A 27,473-nucleotide genomic window follows, 5' to 3' on the forward strand; every position below is an offset into this window, starting at 1 on the left:
AGTCACTGACTTAGAACCTGGGAGCTGGGCACAGATCAGAAACTCTAGTTGCACAGATAGTAAGGCACTGTGACACCTCGATCAGGGAAATTGGGTACAGGAGAGATGCAGAGACTCCTTGACCCCAAGGTCAGGTCTCACCACAGTGGCATTTCCAGCCTCAGGAAGGACACAGCAGCAGGGCCCCTGGGCAGCTGAATCAGTGTAGGTGCGCACTGTGGAAGCGCTCAGGAGCAAGGCTGCAAAGGTCATGATGATGAGGTTGCCGGAGTTCCCTTGCGTGATTGTTCCTCATGGGCTGAAATCCCTCCGAGGGGATCTCTGCCAGTGCCAAGCTCCTCTGAACTGAAGGAAGGGGTGTGGGGGTAATATCTTTCCCATGCTTTTCTACACAGTATTCCCCAGCTTTTGCAACCTGCAGGGTTTCCACTGCTTCTTCATTGTAGCCCAGAAATTTTGAAAAGTAATTTATATTGGTTCATAGTTGTTCATTTATTGTTTTTCTTGTTTCTGTGAAGGATGCAAGTGTTGGGACCTCCAAATGTTCCACCTTGTTGATGTCTCCTTTCTCTCATTCCATGTCAAAGTGACTGAAGACACAAGGGCCTCTCACTTGCTATTGTTTTACACCAGTCTTCCTTCTTACATAATTGATACAACTGATTTGTGTGTACAAGGTCATCGACTTTTAGCTGGGTGATAGCACTGAAAAATCAATATAAATACACTTATAATCTCAAAGTAGTCTACACTTTGCCCTTTCATCTGATTTCCACATCTGCTGACTATACATGTAACCTACTTATTTGAGGCAAAGGAGTTATAATTTAACTTCTGAATGATTTCTTCTGGATATAAGCCTGAGCAATAGCAAAAGGATATAGTAATTGTTTAAACTACCGCATATGAACACGATGTCTATGAAATGGCTCTCGCTTCTGCAGCTGGTACAGCTCACTTGCTACTTTAACTCTGGGAGTTGTGGAAAGGTGCTGGTGTGGCCAGTGGAATTTAGTCACTGGATGAATATGAAGACAATTCTGGATGAACTTGTGACGAGGGGTCATGAGGTGACCGTACTGGAATCTTCAGCTTCCACTCTTATTGATCCAAACAAACCATTGGCTATGAAATTTGAGACTTTCCCTATATCTTTAACTAAAGATGATTTTCAGAATGTTGCCAAGATTTTGATTGAGACATGGATGCTTGCGGTGAAAGATTACTTTTGGATCCATCTTTCAAGAATGCAAAGATTATTTGAGGAATTTTCTGATATTGGTATAAAGATATGTAGTGAAGTGGTTTCAAACAAGAAGCTTATGACAAAACTACAGGAATCAAGGTTTGATGTCGTTCTTGCAGATGCTGTTGGACCCTGTGGAGAGCTTCTGGCTGAAGTACTTAAAGTACCATTAGTGTACAGTCTCTACTTCTCACCTGGCTATTTGGTTGAAAAGAGGAGTGGAAGACTTTCATTTCCACCATCCTATGTACCTGTTATGTTGTCTGAATTAAGTGATCACATGACATTCATGGAGAGGGTAAAAAATATGATATATGTACTTTATTTTGACTACTGGTTTCAGATGTACAATGAGAAGAAGTGGAATCAGTTTTACAGTGAAGTACTAGGTAAGTCAGGCTTCCCTAATGGCTGAATGGTAAAGAAACTGCCTGTAAATACAGGAGATGTGGGATAGATCCCTGGGTTGAGAAGATCCCCTGGAAAAGGAAATGGCAACCCATTCTGGTATTCTTTCCTGGAAAGTCCCATGGATGGATGAGGCTACAATCCATCAGGTTACAAGAGTCAGACACGGCTTAGAGACCAAACAACACACGACAATCAGGTAATTCATGTTCTTACTTGGTAGCATTAAATTCTATCTTTCCTTGTGCCTTGGAAGGTGAGTTTGTATAAATATAATTTCACATAAACTTGTCTCAAAAAGTGAAAGAGTGAAACAAAGATATAAAATGACCCATCAATCTTATAAATATTATGAAAACACTTAAATTAAAGGGTAAAGTAGAACCCATGACTAGTTTCGGATACCAGGAAGTCATATACCACAAATTGAAGCACATAGGCCTTCTGTGAGTGAATATTATCCAACTCACAAAAATTCTTTTTTTAATTTAACAAAATCACTGGAAATCTCATAAAATGTCTTAATAAATGAAGACATGTACACAGAGAATTACACACATATTATACTATACTATGTTATGTTTATATTTATCAAAGAATAGATACATTCAAACATCTTTGACCACATCATCCCAAACTCCTTTACAAAAACTACATAAAATATATACACATGGCAATATTCTCATTTGATCCAACATTTATTGTTGCTTTTTGTTTTTTTTTCACTTTCAGGAAGGCCGACTACATTAGTTGAGTTAATGGGGAAAGCTGAAATGTGGCTTATTCGAAACTACTGGGATTTTTCATTTCCTCGCCCACGGCTACCAAATGTTGAATTTGTTGGAGGCCTCCACTGCAAACCTGCCAAACCCCTGCCTAAGGTCACCTGCTCCTCTTTGTTCTTCTTTGTTAACTTTGTGTTTGCAATAGGAATCATGCTGTATCCTTTATTTAAAATGTTTGATTACAGTGAGTCAGATGTGGGAAGCTGGATAAAGTGAACTTCCAGTTAGATACTGATACATTTCTATATGAACAAAGTATCTGAATTTCATTGGCATTACCAAATAAGCTAGAATATGTGGGACACTTTAAGAATATGTCAGTTAAATAACAGCTTCATTATTTGACACATAATGAAGCACAATCAGATAGTCACTAAACAATATTTATAGTTATATTACATTTTATCTAAGTAATATAATATTAGCTATATTATTATTATAATTGTAATGTTATAGGATGATTACATATTTCACATATTCTAGAATTGAGTACTAACATACACTAATGGTGTAGACACAGTTTTTGCTAGCTGACACTCCACATGGAAAGACAGAATACAAGCAAGTCATAAAAATTGTGTGAAAGTGTTATAAAAAGGAAAGCACAGAATGCTAAAAATATCCAGCATGAATCATGGACAGTATCTCTGATTCACTGATAATTAAGGTGAAATCAGAAGAATGCTCAAGAATAAACAGAAGGGATAGGGCAGGGGTAGCAGAAGATAGATAAGAAAAGCATGTAGAGTCGTAATGGCAGTTGCCAAGAAGTCCAAGCTTCGTCTAAACAGGAAGAGCCCAAGTAAAGAGACAGATGATGCTGGTGAAGTCAGCTGGCAACAGACAGCAACTTTAAACATCTAGTAGGGTATTGGGAAAACATTGAAAGGATTGAGAGAGAAAAGTGCAGTCAAATATTGTTTAAACAGGTTTTCCTGGTAGCTCAACTGGTAAAGAATCCACCTGCAATGCAGGAGACCCCGATTGGATTCCTGGGTGGGGAAGATCCCCTGGAGAAGGGATAGGTTCAGTTCAGTTCAGTTCAGTCGCTCAGTCATGTCCGACTGTTTGCGATCGAATGAATGTCAGCACTCCAGGCCTCCCTGTCCATCACCAACTCCTGGAGTGTACTCAAACTCATGACCTTCGAGTTGGCGATGCCATCCAGCCATATTATCCTCTGTCGCACCCTTCTCCTCCTGCCCCCAATCCCTCCCACCATCAGGGTCTTTTCCAATGAATCAACTCTTCGCATGAGGTGGCCAAAGTACTGGAGTTTCAGCTTCAGCATCAGTCCTTCCAATGAACACCCAGGACTGATCTCCTGTAGGATGGACTGGTTGGATCTCCTTGCAGTCCAAGGGACTCTCAAGAGTCTTCTCCAACACCACAGTTCAAAAGTATCAATTCCTCGGCGCTCAGCTTTCCTCACTCCAAGTCTCACATCCATACATGACCACTGGAAAAACCATAGCCTTGACTAGACAAAGTAATGTCTCTGCTTTTTAATACGCTGTCTATGTTGGTCATAACTGTCCTTCCGAGGAGTAAGCGTCTTTTAATTTCATGGCTCCAATCACCATCTGCAGTGATTTTGGAGCCCAAAAAAATAAAGGCTGACACTGCTTCCACTGTTTCCCCATCTATTTGCCATGAAGTGATGGGACTGGATGCCATGATCTTAGTTTTCTGAATGTTCAGCTTTAAGCCAACTTTTTCACTCTCCTCTTTCACTTTCGTCAATAGGCTTTTTAGTTCCTCTTCACTTTCTGCCATAAGGGTGGTGTCATCTGCATATCTGAAGTTATTGATATTTCTCCCAGCAATCTTGATTCCAGCTTGTGCTTCTTCCAGCCCAGCGTTTCTCATGATGTACTCTGCATATAAGTAAAATAAGCAGGGTGACAACACACAGCCTTGACGTCCTCCTTTTCATATTGGGATAGGTCACCCACTTCACTATTCTTGCACTTCCCTAGTGACTCAGACAGTGAAGAATCCATCTGCAATGTGGGAGACCTGGATTCAATCCCTGGGTTGGGAAGATCCCCTGGAGGAGGGCATGGCAACCCACTTCAGTATTCTTGTCTGGAGAATCCCCATGGACAGAGGAGCCTGGTGGGCTACAGTCCATGGAATGGCAAAGAGTTGGACATGACTGAGCAGCTAATCACTATACTATAATATTGCTTAAACAAACAAACAACAAGACAACAAGCAACATGTAGTCACTGGGTTAGATGTAAAGGGTAAATCGTGGGAGAAAAGACCACTTTGAAGGTTGTTGCTAGATGTAGGCAACAATGAGTGAAAACTAGACTACAGTATTCATAGCGATACAACCATACTATATCTTATGATTGTACCAACCTTATATTGTGGCAGAAAAAATTTGTAAGTACACGTGAAACATCCAAAATGTCACTGGCATGTACTCAGTGGTTCAGAAGAAATTTTAACTGTTGTCATTATTTTTATTTTGTTATTATAACATACTATCATTAACCCAATGTGTGCCAGCCACCTTGATCTAATTCCTAATTGAAATTGATTTTCTTAATCATCAAGATTATAGTATTCAGCAAACTGCTAGAGATTAGATATCCCATGGAGTGTTTTAATGGTCAGTTATAAAAGTTTACATAAAAATTAATGAAAATGATTTAATAAATTTAATAAAATTTACTCTACATAAAATTAAATTTAACATACTTAATGTAAACTTTTTTAATGTAAGGAATTTTTAAGATTTTTGCCAATCAGATATATAAGATGAAATGCTAAAATCTTTTTGTGAGTTTTGAGGCTCTTCACCTGTGCTTTGGCTAAAATGAACATCCTTCTTCTATCATATAAATGCATGTATTTATAAGGAATGTAACTACACAAAATCATATATAATATTTAGTTGAAAAATATCAGATATAATAAAATCACAATTTTCTCTAACATTAAAAAAACATAAACTGGAATTACAATTTTCAAGATTAAGAAATTTCTTTTTATGTTCCATAAGGGCTAAACCAACTTTCTAACAGAGGTGAGGTAATATCTCATTGTGATTTTGAAATACATTTCCCTGATGATTAGTGATTTTGAACATCTTTTCATATACCTGGTGGTAATTTGGAAGTCTTCTTTAGAAAAAGTCTATTTTGTTCTCCTGCCCACTCTTTAATTGAATTTTGTTGTATGAGTTATCTATATGTATTCTGGACATTAACCCCTCATTCAATATGTGGTTAAAACATTCTTTTTTCCATTCTGTAGGTTGCATTTTCATGCTGTTGATTGTTTCTTCTACTGTGTAGTTGCTTTAAGTATAATATAGTACCACTTGAGGGTTTTTTCCTTTTATTGTGGTTTTGAAGTCATCTTAAAAAAAAAAAAAATCATCTTTAAGACCGATGCCAAGGAGTTCCATCCTTACATTTTCCTTTAGGAATGTTATGGTATATAACATCCTTTATGGATGTTATAAGTTATAGTCTTATGTTTAAGTCTTTGGAGTTATTTTAAGTCATTTGGAGTTATTTTTGTGAGGGGTCTAAGGCAGGGGTCTCATTTCATTTCCTGTGTTTATACTTATTCAATTTTCTCCAAAAAGAAAGAAGTGACTATTCTTTCCATGGGGGGTGTTCTTGTTGAATTGGTTGGCTATATATTCAGGGTTTTAATTCTAAACCCTATATGAGGTTGCAATTATCTATTTGGGGGCCAGTACACTATCATTTGAAATGTTGCAGCTTTAGTATAATTTAAAATTGGGAGGTATGATACTTTTGGTAGTGTGAATATTTTAACAATATTAAATCTTCTGATCCATGATCTTAGGAGGACATTCCATTTATGTGTGTTTTCTTCTATTTCTTACAACATAATCTTTTTTTTTTTTTTTTTTTTTTTTAGTTGAAGGCTAGTTATTTTACAATATTGTAGTGGTTTTTGCCATACATTGACATGAATCAGCCATGGATTTACATGTGTTCCCCATCCTGATCCCCGCTCCCTCCTCCCTCCCCATCCCATCCCTCTGGGTCTTCCCAATGCACCAGCCTGAGCACTTGTCTCATGCATCCAACTTGGGCTGGCGATCTGTTTCACACTTGATAATATACATGTTTCAATGCTATTCTCTCAGATCATCCCACCCTCGCCTTCTTCCACAGAGTCCAAAAGTCTATTCTATACATCTATGATTCTTTTTCTGTCCTGCATATTGGGTTATCGTTGCCATCTTTTAAATTCCATATATATGCGTTAGTAAACTGTATTGGCGGAGAAGGCAATGGCACCCCACTCCAGTACTCTTGCCTGGAAAATCCCGTGGATAGAGGAGCCTGGTAGGCTGCAGTCCATGTGGTCGCTAAAAGTAGGCTGCAGTCCATGGGGTCTCTAAGATTCCGACACGACTAAGCGACTTCACTTTCACTTTTCACTTTCACTCATTGGAGAAGGAAATGGCAACCCACTCCAGTGTTCTTGCCTGGAGAATCCCAGAGAAGGGGGAGCCTGGTGGGCTGATGTCTATGGGGTCACACAGAGTTGCCCATGACTGAAGTGACTTAGCAGCAGCAGCAGCAGCATACTGTATTGGTGTTTATCTTTCTGGCTTACTTCACTCTGCATAATGGACTCCAGTTTCATCCATCTCATTAGAACTGATTCAAATGTGTTATTTTTAATGGCTGAGTAATATTCCATGGTGTATATGTACCACTGCTTCCTTATCCATTCATCTGCTGATGTACATCTAGGTTGCTTCCAGTGCTGCGATGAACATTGGGGTGCACGTGTCTCTTTCAGATCTGGTTTCCTCAGTGTGTATGCCCAGCAGTGGGATTGCTGGGTCATATGGCAGTTCTATTTCCAGTTTTTTAAGAAATCTCCACATTGTTTTCCATAGTGGCTGTACTAGTTTGCATTCCCACCAACAGTGTAACAACACAATCTTTATAGTTATCACATACAGATCTTTCATGTCACTGGGTAAATTTATTTCTAGTTATTTTCTTCTTTTGATGCTGTTCTGAATGGGATGGTTTTCTCAGATGTTTCATTATTTGTATATCAAAATTGAATTGATTTCTGTATGTTGATTTTATACCCTTCAACCTTACTAAGCTTGTTGATTAGTTAAGAGTTTTGGTTGAATCAGAGGTTTTCATACAAAAAATCATGTCTTTTGCAAACACACACACACACACACACACACACACACACACACACAATTTACCTCTTCCTCTCTATTTAGGATGCCTCTTATACTTTGTGTCACCTAATTGCTCTAGCTAGAACTTCCAGTACTATGCTGAAGCACTGTGAGAGTAGGAATCCTTGTTTTGTTTCTGATTTTAGAGAAAAAGTTTTCAAATTTTCACTGTTGAATGTAATGTTAGCTTTGAGTTTGTCATATATGTTCTTTATTACGTTGAGTTATGTTCCTTCTATATCCAATATGTTGACAGTTTTTATCATGAAAGAATGTTGTATCTTATCAAATGTGTTTTGTACATCTGTTTGGAAAATCAAGTTATTTTATATTGCATTCTATTTGTGCAATGCATTAAAATTCTTAATATGAGTACACTGATCCAACCTTGCATCCCAAGGATAAATCTCACTTGCTCACTCAATATAATGCTTTCACTGTGTTCTTGAGTTTGGATTGCTGATATTTTGTGGAGGATTTTTACATCTATACTCAGTGTGGGTATTGGCCTGTCATTTTCTTTCCTTGTAATGTTCTTATCTATTTGGTATCAGGGTAATGTTGGCCTTGTAGAATGAGTTTGAAAATACACCTAACCTCCTCTTTAATTTTTAAAGATATTTTTTCAAAAACTTACATTAATTATTCTATAATGTTTCAAAGAATTTATCAGTGAAGCCATCTGGTCCTAGGCTTCTGTGTATTCTTAGGTTTTTGATTAATGATACAATCTCTTTACTTCTTTAAAACTGTTGAGATTTTTTACTTCTTTCTGATTCAGTCTTGATAGGTTGTGTTTTTAAAAAGTTATCTATTTTTGTTTCTCATGTATGTAATCTTTGGCATATAGTTATTCATAGCTGTCTCTTGGGAGCCCATGTACTTTTGGAGTATCAGTTGTAGTGTCTCCCTTTCTTTTCTAATTTTATTTATTTGAGTCAGTTTTTTTCTTGCTTAGTCTAGCAAAGGTTTTCAATTCTGCTTAGCTTTTTGAAAAGACATAGACAAATACTGTATATTATCACTTGTATGTGAAATCAAAAAATGCTGAATTCATATAATAGGAGTAATATGGTGGTTACTAGGGGCTAAGAGGTGGGAGAATAGGAGAGACGTTCTTTAAGGATACAAATTAGTATTTCTTAGTAAACAAATCCTAGAGACCTAAGGTACAGGATAGTGAATAGAGACAACAATATTTTATTATTATCACCATCATATTTACTTAGAGAATAGAAACTATTAACAAAAATAGAAACTATAATTATATGATAAGTGGAGGTTCAAAAAATCATTAAAATGTCAATCCTATTACTGTATATAAATGTATCAATCATGTTATACACCTTAACTTACATAACGTTATATGTCAAATATATTTCAACCTTTGCTAAAAGGATATAAATTTGAAAACAAGGATATCTCTGAATGGAGCATTTCAGTACATCTTATTTCCTTTTATATAAATTTTCATACATTTGCATATTTTCTTGCCATGATCTTATATTATTTTCACAAAGATATCAGAGTATGAAATGAATACATCCACATCAGTGATTAATTTGTACAGATAGTGTATATTAAAATAATACCAAATCGATGTATCTTTCACAGCATAGATGAACCAGCTTTGGTTAGCGAGCCAACATGACAATGCAATGAAGACAAGTAACTTTAAATGCTACTACTGGTCAGGAAAATTTTGCTCCTCTACGTTTATTAAATGGAATCATTGAGCAATGTGTAATTATTCTAGTACAGAGTGTGCATTTTTTAAATTAGAAAGGAAAAAGGACCAAAGACAAAATAATTCAGAAACAATACAGGCAAATACAGATTCACGTACAGTTTTATATTGTTTAAAGTGAACTACTAAAAAGGTGACCAGATCTCTGCTGCAGAAAGCCCTGGGGTACCTCCCCCACTGTCGGGCAGGTGCTCACTGGGGGCACTAAATAAGGGGCTCTGAGGGTCCTTCACCACAGCTGACATTATCCATCCTACTGCGACATCAATTATGTGAAGGATAAAGGGCGCCACAGGTAAGCAAATTCAGCAATATGGTCAGTCAAATCAGTAACTACACAAGTATACCTCTGGGCTATAAACAGGACTTATAGGACTGTCTCATAGAACTTCCCAACAATAATACCAGATTTCTCAATGTCAGGGGTTTATAATTCAGACAGTTTGGGAAATTATGACAAATTTTAAGATAAGGATTATAGAGCTGAGTGAATAATAGACTTAAGTGATTCAAATATAAGTTTTCATAGTGCTTACATAGAAATGAAATATTAATGATTAACCTGAGATAATTCTCAAAAAAAGTATGTCTGGATAAATAAATGATTTAGAAGACCTATAATAATAAAGAATTTAAGGTCAGTTGAATCCTGCAGTAAGACTTCCTTCTAAGAATCTATGTTAGCAATTAATAACATAATAGATGAAAAGTCTCAGTATAATAGTGTTTAACAGTATCCTTTTGCCACCAGTGTATATTGGCCTTATCTAATTTCCTGCTTATACACAAATATATTTGCATAAATATACATAATACTTCTGCCTTATTGACTATGCCAAAGCCTTTGACTGTGTGGATCACAGCAAACTGTGGAAAATTCTGAAAGAGATGGGAATACCAGACCACCTGACCTGCCTCTGGAGAAATCTGTATGCAGGTCAGGAAGCAACAGTTAGAACTGGACATGAAACAACAGACTGGTTCCAAATAGGAAAAGGAGTACATCAAGGCTGTATATTGGCACCCTGCTTATTGAACTTATATGCAGAGTACATCATGAGAAACACTGGGCTGGATGAAGCACTAGCTGGAGTCAAGATTGCTGGGAGAAATATCAATAACCTCAGATATGCAAATGACACCACCCTTATGACAAAAAGCAAAGAAGAATTTAAGAGCCTCTTGATAAAAGTGAAAGAGGAGAGTGAAAAAGTTGGCTTAAAGCTCAACATTCAGAAAACTAAGATCATGGCATCCGGTCCCATCACTTCATGGCAAATAGATGGGGAAACAATGGAAACGGTGACAGATTTCACTTTTTTGGGCTCCAAAATCACTGCAGATGGTGACTGCAGCCATAATATTAAACGATGTTTGCTCCTTGGAAGAAAAGATATGACCAACCTAGACAGCATATTAAAAAGCAGAAACATTATTTTGCCAACAAAGGTCTGTCTAGTCAAAGCTATAGTTTTTCCAGTAGTCATGTATGGATGTGAGAGTTGGACTATAAAGATAGCTGAGCGCTGAAGAATTGATGCTTTTGAACTGTGGTGTTGGAGAAGACTCTTGCGAGTCCCTTGAACTTCAAGGACATCCAACCAGTCCATCCTAAAAGAGATCAGTCCTGAATATTCATTGGAAGGACTGATTCTAAAGCTGAAACTCCAATTCTTTGGCCACCTGATGTGAAGAACTGACTCATTTGAAAAACCCTGATACTTAGAGAGATTGAAGGCAGGAAGAGAAATGGATGACAGAGGGTGAGATGGTTGGATGGCATCACTGACTCAATGGATATGAGTTTGAGTAAACTCCGGAAGTTGGAGATGGACAGGGAAGCCTGGCATGCTGCAGTCCATGAGGTCTCAAAGAGTCGGACATGACTGATTGACCGAACTGAACCCCACATATTGGAAGAAACAGACCTCATATCACCCATTTCTTTCCCAAGGACCTCAGGGGTGATTTATGTTAAAAAAAAAAAAAAAGAAAAAAACCATTATGGAAAATAGTATGGAATTTTTCAAAATTTAAAAACATTTTTTTAGTGCTGAATATTTATTACCACAACTAACCAATGTCCAAAATGCGAAGTTAACATATATAAGGAACATGAGGAGGAAAATCACTTTATATACTATATAGTATGTGGCAAGAATAATATAAAACATATCAATACCTATGGCTCAGCAATTTCTCTTCAGTGGGCACATATACAAAAGAATTGAAAGTATTACCCCAATGAGATATCTGTACATGTGCATAAAAGCTCAACTCAGAAGAGTCAAGAGGTTGAAGCCATCCAAGGGTCCACCAACAGATGAAGCAATAAACAAAATGTCATATATACAAGCGATGGAATATTACTCACATTAAAAGGAAATTCTGGCAAATGTCACAACATGTAAGAAACTTACACTAAGTGAAATAAGTCAATCAGAAAAAGACAAATACTGTACAATTCAACTTATAAGAAGTATCCAGACTAATCACATTTGTAAGAACAGAGGGTAGAATGAAGCTCCCAGAGGCTAGAGATGAGGAATGTGGAGTTCCTTAAAGAGCATAGAATTCCGGTTTTGCCAGATGAAAAAAGCTCTGGAGATTGGTTGCACAGTGTGAATATACTTAATGATGCTATACTATACACGCAGGAATGATTAACAAAGTAAATTTTATGTCATGTGTATTTTACCACAATATTTTTTTTTAAAATCTCCACTCCAGACTATATTTGATTTTCTCAGTTTAGTTGCTGGCAGTAATCCCATCAATAATGTTTGCTATGCTCCTTCTCTTTTATGATAGAACAAATTCTTTTTTCACAGGAAATGGAAGAATTTGCGCAGAGCTCTGGAGAACATGGTATTGTGGTGTTTTCATTGGGATCAATGGTCAGTAACATGTCAGAAGAAAGAGCCAATGTGATTGCATCAGCCCTTGCCCAGATTCCACAAAAGGTACACACAGTAACTTAACAGTGAGCAACTAATTAATGTCTGTGAAACTCTTTAAAAGGTCTGATTTTAGATATTTTCCAACAGAAAGGTAAAGTATATGAGAACTCCAATTTATCTCTCATATATATATAAACCAAAATATACATAGTAGGTGTTATAGAATTACAAGGAGTATCTTTCATCCATAATAAATTTAGATTAACATTGTAATAAAAAACTGATATTAAAGAGATAGAGTATGAATTTTGGTGTTATAATGGTATCCTGGGGCCGGAGAAGAAACCACCAAATTCTGCTTTGTCACTTGTTCCATTTCCTTGAATGATATCTGAGGTACAGTACACATACAAATGTTCTCTGGGGTTAAATTTTAACAGAAAATATATAACACAATAATATAACAATATAACACAATAATGTTAAGCAATATTGATAGAAGGCCGTTGTGCTTCTTGCAGTGTACACTTAACATGTAATCCTGGTCTTTTTTGTGTCCCATAAATTTTGGAACAGACCTATCAGTGTGTTTTTCAGAGTGCTACTCAGAGAAAGGATGGACAAGATTCCCCAAACTGCCATCCAACCACACTGATTTAGAGAAAATAACGTCTGCTTCCCTGGTTGACTCAGTTGAGTTCAGTTCAGTTCAGTGGCTCAGTCGTGTCCGACTCTTTGCGACCCCATGAATTGCAGCATGCCAGGCCCTGCTAAAATCTGAAGCAGGAAGATCAATGTGATAGAGTGAAGATAGGGTCCTGCCCTTAAGGTGAACTCTGTAAAGTCTGGTCCTTAATGAACTCTGCTTCTAACCTGTCACATTCTTCCTCCTGATTGAAGAGGGAGAAGGGACTATAAGAAGCAGTCAAGCATAAGGAAGACTGGCATGGCAAAGATTCACCTGCCTCTCTTCTTCAGAAAATGCAACAGTAACTTTTTTTCTAATATATAAAATACCTCTGTGGTCTTCAGATATTTGTGAACAACTTTTTTAGTTTGCAATCTGATAGGCCTCTCCTAATAATCTATGCTATTTTTTGCTGAGAAACTAAAATTAATTTACATTCATTCACAGAGCAAATAGAAGTTAAACACTAATAAATTATAATCCAGTTTATAAGAATTGCTTGGAATTCCAAACTTGTTCCTTATTTTTGTACTGGATCTAGAGACCACACTAATCAATTCTGTCAATGCTTTGTGCTTCATTGTTGAAGTATTCAGGATCAGTTGAATAAACTTTGGTGCCACTATTTTGGAACTTTTTCAATAGCCCTATTGTCCCTTTCAAATTGTCAACTGGCTCTTCTTTTCTAAAGGTAAAACAACCAAGTCTAGTAATAGTGGCAATATTTTGGATTCATGTCAAAAAATTCCAGTTGTCATTGCTTTTGCAAGAGCTTAACAGTTTATAACTTAAATGAAGCTATACTTCCTAAGAAGCACTAATTAACTTATTAATAAATTATGAATAAGCAAAATTATTTATTTCTAAGTGGTTGATGCATGCATTTTCCTCTCTGTAACAAAATGTGTGAAATTCTAAAAAAATAACTTGTTATGCTAAAATTGATATAACTAAACTGTTTTCTATAATGGTCACAAAGAAATCAGTGAATATTAAATTTGAAGATGACAGCTAGTGTAAAAAGAAGGCAAATAAGTGTATAGGTTACTTGTAATCTGTCACTGTCTCTTTGTATTTGAAATAAGACCACCTAGAAATTATTAAAGTTTTCATGTTGGCACTGACATCTCAATTGTCTATGCCATCATGTGTATATCAAATGTAGGTGTTCCTCTTCATGTCAGGGTATTGTGCATGGGTGCTAATTCACTTCAGTCATATCTAGTTCTTTGCGACCCTATGGACCATATCCCTCCCAGCCCCTCTATCCATGGGATTCTCCAGGCAAAAATACAGGAGTGGGTTGGTGTGCCCTACTCTAGGGCATCTTCCCAACTTAGGGACTGAACCCGCATCACTTATGTCTCCTGCATTGGCATATGGGTTCTTCACAATCAGCGCCACCTGGGAAGCCAGTCAGTGTATTAACAGTTAATATTACTTAATATGCCCTCATTTCTTACATGTCATATGGAAGACATGTAACTACATATATTTTGATCACTTTAGAATTGTGACTTTGAAGCTCAACTCATAGAATAAGATATTACCCTTACCCTAACAGGTTCTATGGAGATATGATGGCAAAAAACCAGACACCTTAGGACCCAATACTCGGCTGTATAAGTGGATCCCCCAGAACGACCTTCTTGGTAAGACTTGGTAGAAAAAAATATTGAAAACTTGAGTAACAGCTGAGCAAAGTGACAGCACTTCAAAAGGAAACAAATGTATAGAGAATTATTGAAACACTTGAAAAATGTATTATTTTATTTTTATTTCCTATGCAAGGGGAAAAAGGAAGAATGTATAACAATTGGCCTTTTATTGTACACAGTAACATCCCTTATGGCCAGAACCTTTATTTTGGCTCTAATTTCTACTCACCGTGATCTTTTCAATAACTTCCTGGATTGTTGTTCTGTCTCTGAAATCTTTCCTTATACCTCTCTTTTCTCCTCTGTAGCGGCATGCTAAATGCTACAAAAAACAAGTTCCCTTTTTATTACAGGTGACTTTCCGTTTTCTGTAAAAGAAAAAAATCTGCAATCATTTTTATGGCACAATAACACACTTCATGACAAAAGGTTGCTTTTCCTTCCTCTGGTTCCAGTGCCACTACCATTATCCTTCTTTCCCCTGATACCATTCCCGTCAGACGAAATGACTCCATTATATCTTTAAGAGAATAATTTCTGGCATGCCCTCCTCTTTATTTTGCACATGTGGTTTCTTTTACCCAGAATGTTTTCTCAAGTTGTTCACCTGCCAATCATGGATTCATCTGTGACGTTTGAGTGACTCAGCACTTCTTTCACAAAGTCTTCATTTACTTTCAGCAGACATAGCAGTTCTTTTCTGAGTTCTGAAAGCAATTTAAAAGCACTCTCATATGTGTAATAATCTGTTATCTTAAAAAACACTGCTTCTTTCAGTGCCTTATAAAGCCCATTTCTCATTTTAATCTGAAAGTTATAATTAATGATTTTATTGAAATTCACTCAATCCTAGGCCATCCAAAAACGAAAGCCTTTATAACTCATGGTGGAAGCAATGGCATCTACGAGGCCATCTACCACGGCATCCCTATGGTGGGCCTTCCTTTGTTTGCTGATCAACCTCATAACGTTGTTCACATGACGGCCAAGGGAGCAGCTATCAGATTGGACTTGGAAACAATGTCAACAGAAGATTTGCTCAATGCATTGAAGGAAGTCATTAATAATCCTTTGTGAGTATACATTTTTACCTGACATTCTATCCAGAGAAGTTCTCATCTGAAGGCCAAGGAGGCAGAAATGAGCCTTCACATAAGTATAATGAAGAGTAAGATTTACTCAATATTTTGAAAACAGTCAATAATAACCTATTTTGAGTGTCTCAACATTTTTTTATGGTTTTATGGGAAAGGTTTGTCAATAGTTTAAAGATAGTAGAGAATTTCTGAAAGACTAAGCATTCAAATGAGAAGAATCACTGAAATGGTAATAGAAGGATTAAGACGCATTGAGAACAAAGGTAAGTAGGGAAACATGCATCGTATTAATATGAACACTCATCTGCCCACTTTACTTTCTTTCTGCCTGTGAACTCCTCAAATGTTTTAAACTCTACAAAGATACTTTATTTTCAGTAAACTCCTTTGACATAATCAATCTTAAATTCCCATTACACTGAATATTTTCCAAGTTTTCTATGCTAATATTCTGACCCCATCACTGACAAATGGTTAACACCTAGAACTTTCTAATTACTCAGTTTCAACTATGTAAATAATATTTATAAATACAGGTTTATTCCTAGGTTTTCTGATTGTGATAATTTTTGTCTAATTTAGAAGAATTATAAATCTAAATGCAATTGATTTGGAAGGATATGTTGAGATATTCCTTTTTAAAAATTTCTTACACAATTTTTAAAGCCTATTTTCCATTCAAAATTATTACCAAATATTGGTTATGTTCACAGTGTTGTACAACACAACCTTGAGCTTATATTATTCCCAGTAACTTTAGCTTCCTACACCCCTATGCGTATGTTTCTATTCCTCCAATCTGGTAACCAAAATTTGTTCTCTATATGTGCAAGTTTTTAATAATACTTTGCTAATAGAACTTTCTAAGTTAATTTCAACTATGTTGATATTGCTTATAAATGTAGATATATCCTGAGTTCTTTAGGTTGTGATTGATTTTGTCTTATTTGGAAGAGATATGATGGGATATTACTGTCTATAAGCCAAATTTTCAAAAATAAGACATATTTGATATCCAAATCACTTCAGGATATACGTGAATTTCAGTAACACAATTATATTAATATCATAAATATGATATATATGTTTCCCCCTATTGTTTCATAATGACTTTGCAATGAAACATTTTGAGAATGTCAGTCATAGTAGCACAGTGTGTATTTGTGCCTTTATAGCAGTGTTATTTAAATTTAATTTTAGGACAGTTATTGTCCTAAATGAGCACTGCAAAAAAAAAAGCAAAAAAAATTTATTTTTTCCTTAAGTAATAGATCTTTCATTTGCTGATCCTATATAAATGTACATCTCTTTAGTATCTTCATATTTTTTTAAATTTTAATAATGTAAAGGTGGTGTCAAAAATGAAGATGATTTTTTAGCTGCTATATACTGAATGTTCATGATACGCTACACATTTTTAGTAGCATAGTGTTACTTTACACATATTAAGCAACTTCTTTACTGTAGTCTATTTATGAGATTGTTAGATGGTATCACTGACTCAATGGACATGAGTCTGAGCAAGCTCTGAGAGTTAGTGATGGACAGGGAAGCCTGGCGTGCTGCAGTCCATGGAGTCACAAAGAGTCGGACATCACTGAGTGACTGAACTGATCCCTATTCTATCACAAAAATGTTCCCAGATTATTGCAATCCTTGCAAACACCAAGTGCTCCCCCTGTTTTGACAGAAAAGGGAGAAAAGTTAACTCCCTTGTTATCGCTGCAGTGCCATGTTATAGCACTCTGTGAGTTAGAGTTCATGAACCATATCTCATTATTCTTCCTACTTTCTTGTCCGTTAGCCATCATACCTAGGTCAGGAAAATCCCCTGAAGAGAATGGCTAACGACTCTAGTATTCTTGCCTGGAGAATTCCGTGGACAGATGACCCTGGCAGGCTACAGTCTATGGGACTGTAAAGAGTCAGACACAACTGAACACAAACACACACACAGTCCATCATCATTTCAACAGTAGAAACAGTAGTTCAGGCAGTGTAGCTGCAATGCCTGAAAGTGAAATTTTGAGTCTTCACATTCTAAAAGAATCTTGTTCTAAAAGAACAAGAACCAGGAGAACAATATGAGAAAACATTTTCTGAACGTATACTAGATTCTAAGAATGTCTGTAAGAATCAGAATGATATTCTCAAAATAACCAGATAAGTTACTATTTCTATCTATTTTACACAAAAATGAAAACCTGAGGAACAGACTCTATTGTGATTGAGCCTTCCAGTTATGAAATAAAAAGTTTAAAAGATAAAAATGTTTTTAAAAATTAATAAAATTAAGTTTTTAAAAAACTAAGGGACAGAAAGAATAAGAAGTAGCCAGCAAGTATCAGAATCAGAAATCAAACCAAGTCAATCCACTTCCACACTTTCAACTACTACTTCACTAATGTAAGATCAGTCCTTTCTGGACCTGTCTCTCAACCTCATCATAGATTTACTTGCTATATCTGGATTATAACTGCATTTTAAAACATGTTTACCAGGTCAATTAACAATTCTTTACTAGATAATTCAATCTTTGAACAAACAAATTATGATTTTTTTTCTTTTTTTTCCATTTTGGAACAACTCATGCCACTTTAGACTACACAGTCTTTTCCCTCTCATTTTCTTTCTTTTCTTTGTAACTTGAAATCGTAAGAATTTAAGAAATCCTAGCCCATAAGCTGGGCTTCCCTTATAGCTCAGATGGAAAAGAATCCACCTGCAATGCAGGAGACCCTGGTTCAATTCCTGGGTCGGGAAGATCCTGGCAAAGGGATAGGATAATCCAGTATTCTCAGGCCTCCTTGGTAGCTTAAATAGTAAAGCATCTGCCTGCAATGCAGGAGACCCGGATTCAATCTCTGGGTTGGCAAGATCCCCAGGAGGAGGGAATGGCAACCAACTCCAATATTCCTACCTGGAATATCACCATGGATAGACTAGCCTAGCTGGATACAGTCCATGGTGTGGCAAAGAGTCGGACGTGACTGACTGATAAGCACAGCACAGCCCATAAGCTAAGGTCTCAGTCATCACCTTGGAGGAAAAGTAGCTACTTTTCTTCCACTGTGTTGCACTCTATGTTACCATTTGCAAGAACATTTCACTTATTTATCTATTATAGCTCATTCTATAAATTGATCACTGATTTTCCTTCAGCTACAAAGAGAATGTCATGAGGTTATCAGCCATTCAACATGATCAGCCTATGAAACCCTTGGACCGAGCGATCTTCTGGATTGAATTTGTCATGCGGCACAGAGGAGCCAAGCACCTGAGGCCCGCCGCCCACGACCTCACCTGGTTCCAGTACCACTCTCTGGACGTGATCGGATTCCTGCTGGCCTGTGTGGCAACTGCTGTGTTTGTCATCACAAAGTGTTGCCTGTTTTGTTGCCGAAAGTGTGCTAGCATAGGAAAGAAGGGGAAAAGAGACTAGCTGTTTCTGAGATGTCTAGCAGGTTTGCCACATGAATAGAACTCCTCATATTTATTACAGTAAGATGAATTATGATCAAGTTCGACTCCTCTTGTGACAAAATGTAAATTTTACCTTCAAGGGATTTTCTACCTGACAACAAATATGTCTTGCCAAGAAAAAACACGGATGAAAAATGAAATAAACAATAAAACTATATGCATACATATTGAAATTGATTATTTTAATTCAAAAGTTAATCTAAAAAGAAATGATTGTGTTTAACTACTTTTCACATGCTCTATGTAAAAATAACAACAATAAGAAGTCTACTTATAGCATGTGTCATTTTCTTGATGTTCAGAATTCTTAACTTCATTTTCATGTCAAATTTTATAGGTTTTTCTTGTTATTGAAATTGTTCAATAATTGGAATTCTGTAAAAAGATTCAATCCTTTATTTTATTTGTGAGACCACTATCAGTTCTTCATTTTTACTGTGCATGGAGCCTCAGCATCACTTCCTACCTAGAGCCATGGCAAGATATTTGCTTTCATACAGTTTAGCTTATTTCCCAGAAGAGTGTTTGTAGAATTCGAAATATAGCAACTGCTACCTGCTTCCTATTATAAAATTGAAATATTTGTGAAAATCTTTAATTTCATGACTTAATTCTCCTTTTCTCATCCACCTTTTAGTCACCTATTATTTTCCCTCCAATATTCAACTTTTAATAATGGATTTAAGTTCTCCACTGTATATTAAGAAATTATATAACCTAGACTCTAAAGGGACTTAGAGAATTTTCATTCTCTCAAAATGTACCTGAATTTATCTGCAGATCATATCTATATCTAAATACATATCTAAGTCTATATATACTCTTACAAAACAAGACACAGCATCACTTATCTACTTGCAGATACGATGTGCTATCCAATGGGTTTGATGACCATAGACTGAATTAATTTCTACTGCATTATAATGCATTTTGAACCACACTTTTGATTAGCATTTATCATTCTTTTGTCTCTTTCTTCAAGCACCTATTGCCTCATTCCTTACCATAGCACTTCTATGTAAAATTCAATTCTTTATCATGACAGAAAATAACATAGACATCATGTTCTTTAAACCTGGGCCCACTATGATTGATATAATCAGCAACAATGAGAACAATACAAAAATTACAGAAATATTAAGAAAAATTGGTGATTCAGATGAAAGCAATCTGAAGCCACATTCATGAAAATTGTACATCAGGAAAGCAGTTTATGATCAAAGTGGTCCGGTGAAGAAATTAGCAATTTAGTCAAGAAGACCACCATCCACACCGTATGACATTCATCAATCTAAGACACAACTAATATTAAAAATAAAATCAAACATTGATGCTCGGAGAATAATAGGAAGATTTACCACAGGACTTTTCATATAACCCCTCTAGATAATTGACACATTTCTGAAGAAAAGCAGAAATAATATGCTGCCATAGTAGAGAGTATTGTTAACTCACATATATAGGCTTATATAATTTGCCTCAAATCTATCCAGCAATAATTGTAACATAAAAATGATTGGTAGTCACTGTACAAAGAGAATGACTACAGATCTACAACAGAAACTCAAGCAGCCCAAAATGAAAATAAAGAAAGAATATGAACAGGAAATTCACAGAAGTAAAATTGCCAATGATAATTTAAAGGTGAAAAAAGTCACTGGTTCTTCAGGAATAGAAATTAAGTCAAAAAATTATTATTTTTTACCAGAACTTTGCAGAGCAATTAATCTGGTAGGACTAATTTTGGAGAAGTATAATAGCATGGAAAGAATCATTTTAAATGAAATTTAAACACACACTTGTTTTACATTCGAACCCAAAAGGGAGACACCATACCATAGAGTTTAAGGTATTGTACTGGAAATGCAAATAGTGTAGAGTTAAATCACTACAAAATTACTGTGGATTAGTTTGGGATCATTGCAGTTACTTAACTTCCCTATGCCCCAGCTGTTCCATCACATAAAGTAATGATGATAAGGTAATTGTATCAGTCAGTTCATGGGGTTAAAAGAGTCTGAATACATTAACATCATAAAGGACTAAATAAATGCTGTACATAGTGGAATGTAATTTGCACTAACTTTTCTCATTAAAATGAATAAGAAATGTCAACAATGATTTTAGTCTAATTTTTAGTGTAATGTTTCAAACATAAGTGATAATAACAATATTTTCTATTAAATATGTAGAAATTAAATATGTCAGAATTAAATTTGTCATACAGGATGGGATCAAGGGGGTGGAACAAGAGGACATGGTGTTCACATCCCCCCACAAACACATCAAAAATGGATCTTCCTGGGGAACAATTCTCACAGAAAACTATCTTCCGACTGGAAGAACTCATACAAATATGGGCCCAAGAAAGATTTCCATGTCACTCACAGGATGGAAAGTAGTCATAAGATTGGCTGTTCCTTAGAGGTATACAAAAAAGAGAGAAGGTCCAAACAGGTGAACTGTCCCCTTGGGGAACTAAGGAGTCAAGCCACAGAACGGCTGTCCCAGATTGGGGTCCTACATGGAGGGGGGAAAACCCACTGGTTGCTGGGAGAACTACTGACACAAAGTGCATGGCTGAGAAGTCTAGACTCTGTTCTCAGAGAGTACACAGGTGCTACTTGCCTACAAACAGTAAGGAGAAGCTCCACACTGGAGCTTTCACCTCGCCATGCACCTGAATCCAAGCAAGATAAACATTCCACCTCTTCATTTCACACCACACCTTGGCACATGATCTGGGTAAGCTGGGAAAACACTCAGACTAGCCATGATGAGAAGGCCTGGGGCTCAGGTGTGCTCTGGATGGGGTGCCCACTGGCAGTACTGGCACTTATTGGGCTTTGTTTAAAAATAACCAGGATCACATGCCATAGTCCATCCACCAGCTGACCAAGAGCTTTGGCTCCACCTACCCCACTGGGCATAGCAAACACATTCTTGCAATAACATGGGAGAAGATTCTGCACATGGACATCACCAGATGGCCAACACTGAAATCAGACTGATTCTATTCTTTGCAGGCAAAGATGGAGAACTCTATACAGCCAGGGAAAACAAGACCGGGAGCTGACTGTGGCTCAGACCATCAGATCATGAACTGCTTATTGCCAAATTCAGACTTAAATGTAACAAAGTGGGGAAAACCAATAGACCATTCAGGTATGACCTAAATCAAATCCCTTATGATTATACAGTGGAAGTGAGAAATAGATTTAAGGGACTAGATCTGACAGACAGAGTGTCTGATGAACTACGGTTTGTGGCATTGTACAGGAGACAAGGATCAAGATCATCCGAAGAAAAGAAATGCAAAAGAACAAAATGGCTGTCTGAGGAGGCCTTACAAATAGTTGTGAAAAGAAGACAAGCCAAAAGCAAAGGAGAAAAGGAAACATATACCCATTTGAATGTAGAGTTCCAAAGAACAGCAAGGAGAGATAACAAAGCCTTCCTCAGTGATCAGTGCAAAGACATAGAAGAAAACAATAAAAGGGGAAAGACTAGAGATCTCTTCAACAAAATTAAAGATACCAAAGGAATATTTTAGGCAAAGATGGGCTCAATAAAGGACAGCAATGCTGTGCACCTAAAAGAAGCAGAAGATATTAAGAAGAGGTGGCAAGAATACACAGAATGGCTGTACAAAACAGATCTTCATGACCCAGATAATCACGATGGTGTGATCACTCACCTAGAGCCAGACATCCTGGAATGTGAAGTCAGGTGGGCCTTAGAAAGCATCACTACAAACAAAGCTACTGGAGGTGATGGAATTCCAGTTGAGCCATTACAAATCCTGAGAGATGATGCGGTGAAAGGGCTGCACTCAATATGCCAGCAAATTTGGAAAACTCAGCAGTGGCCAAGGGACCAGAAAAGGTCAGTTTTCATTCCAATCCCTAAGAAAGGCAATGCTAAAGAATGCTCAGACTACTGCACAGTTACACTCAACTCACACACTAATAAAGCAACGCTCAAACTTTTCCAAGCCAGGCTTCAGCGATACATGAACCGTGAACTGCTGGAGGTTCAAACTGGTTTTAGAAAAGGGAGAGGAACCAGAGATCAAACTACCAACATCTGCTGGATCATCGAAAAAGGAAGAGAATTCCAGAAAAACATCTGTTTCTGATTAATTTGACTATGCCAAAGCATTTGACTGTTTCCGTCACCACAAACTGTGGAAAATTCTGAAAGAGATGGGAATATCAGACCACCTGAATTGCCACTTGAGAAATGTGTATGCAGGTAGGGAAGCAACAGTTAGAACTGGACATGGAGCAACAGACTGGTTCCAAATAGGGAAAGGAGTACATCAAGGCTGTATATTGTCACCTTGCTTATTTAACTTACATGCAGAGTACATCATGAGAAACGCTGGGCTGGATGAAGCACAAGCTGGGATCAAGATTGCTGGGAGAAATATCAATAACTTTAGTATGCAGATGACACCAAATTTATGGCAGAAAATGAAGAAGAACTAAAGAGCCTCTTGATAAAAGTGAGAGAAGAGAGTGAAAAAGTTGGCTTAAAGCTCAACATTCATCGAGCTAAGACCATGGCATGTGGTCCCATCAGTTCATGGCAAATAGATGGAGAAACAATGGAAATAGTGGCTGACTTTTTTTGGGGGGCTCCAAATCACTGCAGACGGTGACTGCAGCCATGAAATTAAAAGAAATTTACTCCTTGGAAAGAAAATTATGACCAACCTAGACTCTATATTAAAAAGCAGCGACGTTAATTGTCCAACAAAGGTCTGTCTAGTCAAGACTACGGTTTTTCCAGGTGTCATGGATGGATGTGAAAAGTTGGACTGTGAAAAAGCTGAGTGCCGAAAAATCAATGCTTTTGAACTGTGGTGTTGGAGAAGACTCTTGAGAGTCCCTTGGATGGCAGGTAGATTCAACTAGGCCATCCTGAAGGAGATAAGTCCTGGATGTTCATTGGAAGCACTGATGTTGAATCTGAAACTCCAAAAATTTGACCATCTGATATGAAGAACTGATTCATTTGAAAAGACACTGATGCTGGGAAAGATTGAGGGCAGGAAGAGAAGGGGACGACAGAGGATGAGATGGTTGGATGCCATCACTGACTCGATGGACATGAGTTTGAGTAGACTCCAGGAATTGGTGATGGGCAGGGAGGCCTGGCTTGCTGCAATCCATGGGGTTGCAAAGAGTCAGACACCACTGAGAGACTAAACGGAAACTTAACTCCACAGCACAGTTTTGCAGTATATCTGGGTCAGCCTCATCAAGGGACACAAATTTGGGCTACACACAAACAGAGCCACAGATGCCTACACAAGTGGTATATAGGATGTATGTGCATACTTAGTCACTCAGTCATGTCTGACTCTGCAATCCAAAGGACTGTAGCTGGCTAGGCTCCTCTGCCCATGGGTTTCTCCAGCAAAGAATACTGGAATGGGTTTCCATGCATTTCTGCAGGGGATGGTCCTGATCCATGGATTGAGCCAAGGTATCCTGCATTGCAGGCAGATTCTTTACTGGCTGAGCCCCTGGAGAATCCTGGTATATAGGACATCTGTGGGCAAACAGACCTCATTGACTTTAGCACTCTCCACCCTTGGAGAAGGGACAAAATAATAATATGAACAAAAGCCTGATTAAACCCAACTCTTAGGACTTCTTTCCAGCAAGTTGGGAATAGACTCTACCCATGACAGGACGGCGACAGCTTTAGAGCAGAAAAGAAGTCCCACCTCACACCCTGCTATGTTTTAGAAACTTACACAGCACAACACTCCCTATCAAGGTTTTAACCCCCAGTACACCCACTCTGAAGAAAGATGTGACTGACGTCCATTTCCAAAACACCGCTCACACCAAAGACATTGAAAACATGTAGTCTCCACAGGAATATTCACATATAGGTGAATACTTACCTTATCAGGACCACTAAATAGAATTATTTCTCCTAAAATCAGAGAGACAAAGTTAAGTGAAATGAAAAAGCAGAGGAAACAACCCACTAAAAGAGCAAGAGAAATCCCCTGAAGAAACACATAATGAAACAAGCATCACCAATCAACCACACCCTGAGTTTTCAAAGGAGATAATATAAATATTAATTAAATTTTAAGGAAAGTTATACATAAAACACAAATAACTGTAACAAGGAGTTAGAAATTATAAAGATCAAACAACCCAAATTAGAGAATTCAATTTCTTAGACAAAAAGCAATTTATAAGCAATCAATAGCTAACTAAAGACACAGAAGAATAAGTCATTTGGAAGACAGCATAGGAAAAAATCACCCAATCAGAAGAGCAGACAGAGAAACAAATGAAAAAATGAAAGCAACATACAAGATCTGTGGGATAATATAAAATGAGCCAATTTATGCACAAGATGGATTCCAGAAGAGACAGAGAAGGAAATAAAAAATCTATTTGAAGAAAGTTTGGATGGAAAATTCCCTAACATAAAGCAAGAAACAGATATCAAAATGGTATGAAACAAAATCAACCTAAACAGACCCACAACTAGACATGTGAGAATTAATATGGCAAGCATTAAGAATAAAGACAATATTCAAAGGTAGAAAGAAAACACAGAGAGTCGTTTTCAAGGAGACTTCCATAAGTCTATCAGATGATTTTTTGACAAAAACAAGCCATTGGAAGAGTCATGCTAAAATCAAAATCCTGAATGGGAAAACCCTTCAAACTTGCCCAAGAAGACTGTCATTTAGAATAGCAGGAAAGATAAAGAATTTCTCAGACATGTAAAAACTGAAAGAATTCAGCAGTACCAAGCCTCTCTTAAAAGAGAGGCTGAACGGTCTCTAAATGAAAAACAAGCAAAACTCTTTAGAAAGATAAGATCTGAATAAGAAAGGCAAGCATAGAGTAAGGGCTGAGGATCACTTAGATAAATCAGTACATGGAATAAAAAACAATCAAAAAATTGAAATGACTGTTTCATTTCAATTATAATTATAACAAACAGTCAAAGAATAAGCAGGATGAAAATAAAAATAAGATTAACAAAGTCAAAAAATGTGGGGAAAAGAAGTATAAAATATAAATATTTTAGAGTATGTCTGAACTCAAATGTTATTTAGTTTTAAGCAAGTAGATATATTTGGTGTCAACTTAAACAAATGCCATGGTAGTCACAAATCAAAAACATAGATAGATTCACAAAAACCAGAAACATAGGAACTACACCAGAATACAAGGGGGAAAAAATCATCAAGAGACAAGTGGAAGAATAAAAAGAAGAAATGGACACAGAAGTACTTTATAATAAAAAATATAAATGTCTGTAACTACCAATTTTGAATAATTACTCTAAATGTCAATGGACTTAATGCACTAATCAAAAGAGATAAAATAGATGAATGGATTAAAAAATATAAGAACAGTGATACTTCGGGGCGAAAACACACAGAGACAATGTAAAGGGATGAAAAGGGATATTTTATGTACATGGAAACAAGAGAGAAGTAGGGGCAGCAACACTTACATCAGACAAAATAGACTTTTAAAGAAAAGCCACTTAAAAGACAAAAAATAAAAAGTCATTACTTAATGATAAAGGGATCTGCATAAGAAGATATTATCCCACTTAACATACACACACCCGATTGAAGAACATCCATATATTTAAAGCAAATATTAACAGAAATAAAGGGAGAAATTCACAATAATACAATAAGAATAGCAAATTTTAACAACTGTCTGGCATCAATGGCGATATAACACAGATAGAAAATCCATATGGCAACAGAGGTACTAAACAACACAGTATACTAGGGGGTCTTAATAGATATCTACAGGACATTACTTCCAAACAAGAAGAATACATATTCTTTTCAAGCATATGTGGATGATTCTCTAGGACAGACCATGTCGTAGGTCAGAAAACAAGCCTCAACAAATACAAGAGGATGGAAGTTTTATCAATCATTTCATAAATCACAATGGTATGAAACTAGAAGTCACTTATAGAAAGACAAAGAAGATAAGAAGGGATACGCTGAGACTAAACAATATGCTACTAGAAGACCAATGGGTCAACGATGAAATCAAAGAAGAAATGACAAATACCTCAAGGCAAACAAAAATCAAAATACAATTTTACAAAATTAAGGAATGCAGCAAGAGTAATTCTAAAAGGGAAGGTCATAGTGATGAAAAGCTTCTTCACTAAACAAGAAAAATCTCAAATAAAAACCTAAACTACCACATACAAGAAGTAGAAATAAA

The 27,473-nt window shown here is 36.7% G+C and overlaps 1 protein-coding gene across 2 annotated transcripts; it reads left to right on the forward strand.

Annotated features, from left to right (window-relative positions):
• The first annotated feature begins 863 nt into the window (after positions 1-863).
• Positions 864-19,381, forward strand: LOC133058840 (UDP-glucuronosyltransferase 2B18-like). 2 transcript variants are annotated; one of them, XM_061145844.1, is made up of 6 exons: positions 864-1,635; positions 2,387-2,535; positions 12,230-12,361; positions 14,551-14,638; positions 15,498-15,717; positions 18,904-19,381. In XM_061145844.1, exons 1-6 carry the CDS (start codon positions 906-908, stop codon positions 19,181-19,183), a joined length of 1,599 nt encoding a protein of 532 aa, XP_061001827.1. In that variant the 5' UTR covers positions 864-905; the 3' UTR covers positions 19,184-19,381. The 2 variants fall into 2 exon arrangements, with proteins under 2 accessions (XP_061001827.1, XP_061001828.1); XM_061145845.1 differs by lacking the exon at positions 864-1,635 and adding an exon at positions 1,701-1,853.
• Positions 19,382-27,473: the final 8,092 nt, after the last annotated feature.

The sequence above is a fragment of the Dama dama genome, chromosome 6, assembly GCF_033118175.1.
Source record: "Dama dama isolate Ldn47 chromosome 6, ASM3311817v1, whole genome shotgun sequence".
Taxonomy (NCBI): Eukaryota; Metazoa; Chordata; class Mammalia; order Artiodactyla; family Cervidae; genus Dama; species Dama dama.

Bases quoted from the DNA above. Each gene is read 5' to 3' on its own strand.
- LOC133058840 (XM_061145844.1), top strand. From the start codon at position 906: ATGAACACGATGTCTATGAAATGGCTCTCGCTTCTGCAGCTGGTACAG. The intron at 1,636-2,386 runs GTAAGTCAGGCT...TTTCACTTTCAG, and splicing joins GTTTTACAGTGAAGTACTAG to GAAGGCCGACTACATTAGTT. The intron at 12,362-14,550 runs GTACACACAGTA...TTACCCTAACAG, and splicing joins TTGCCCAGATTCCACAAAAG to GTTCTATGGAGATATGATGG.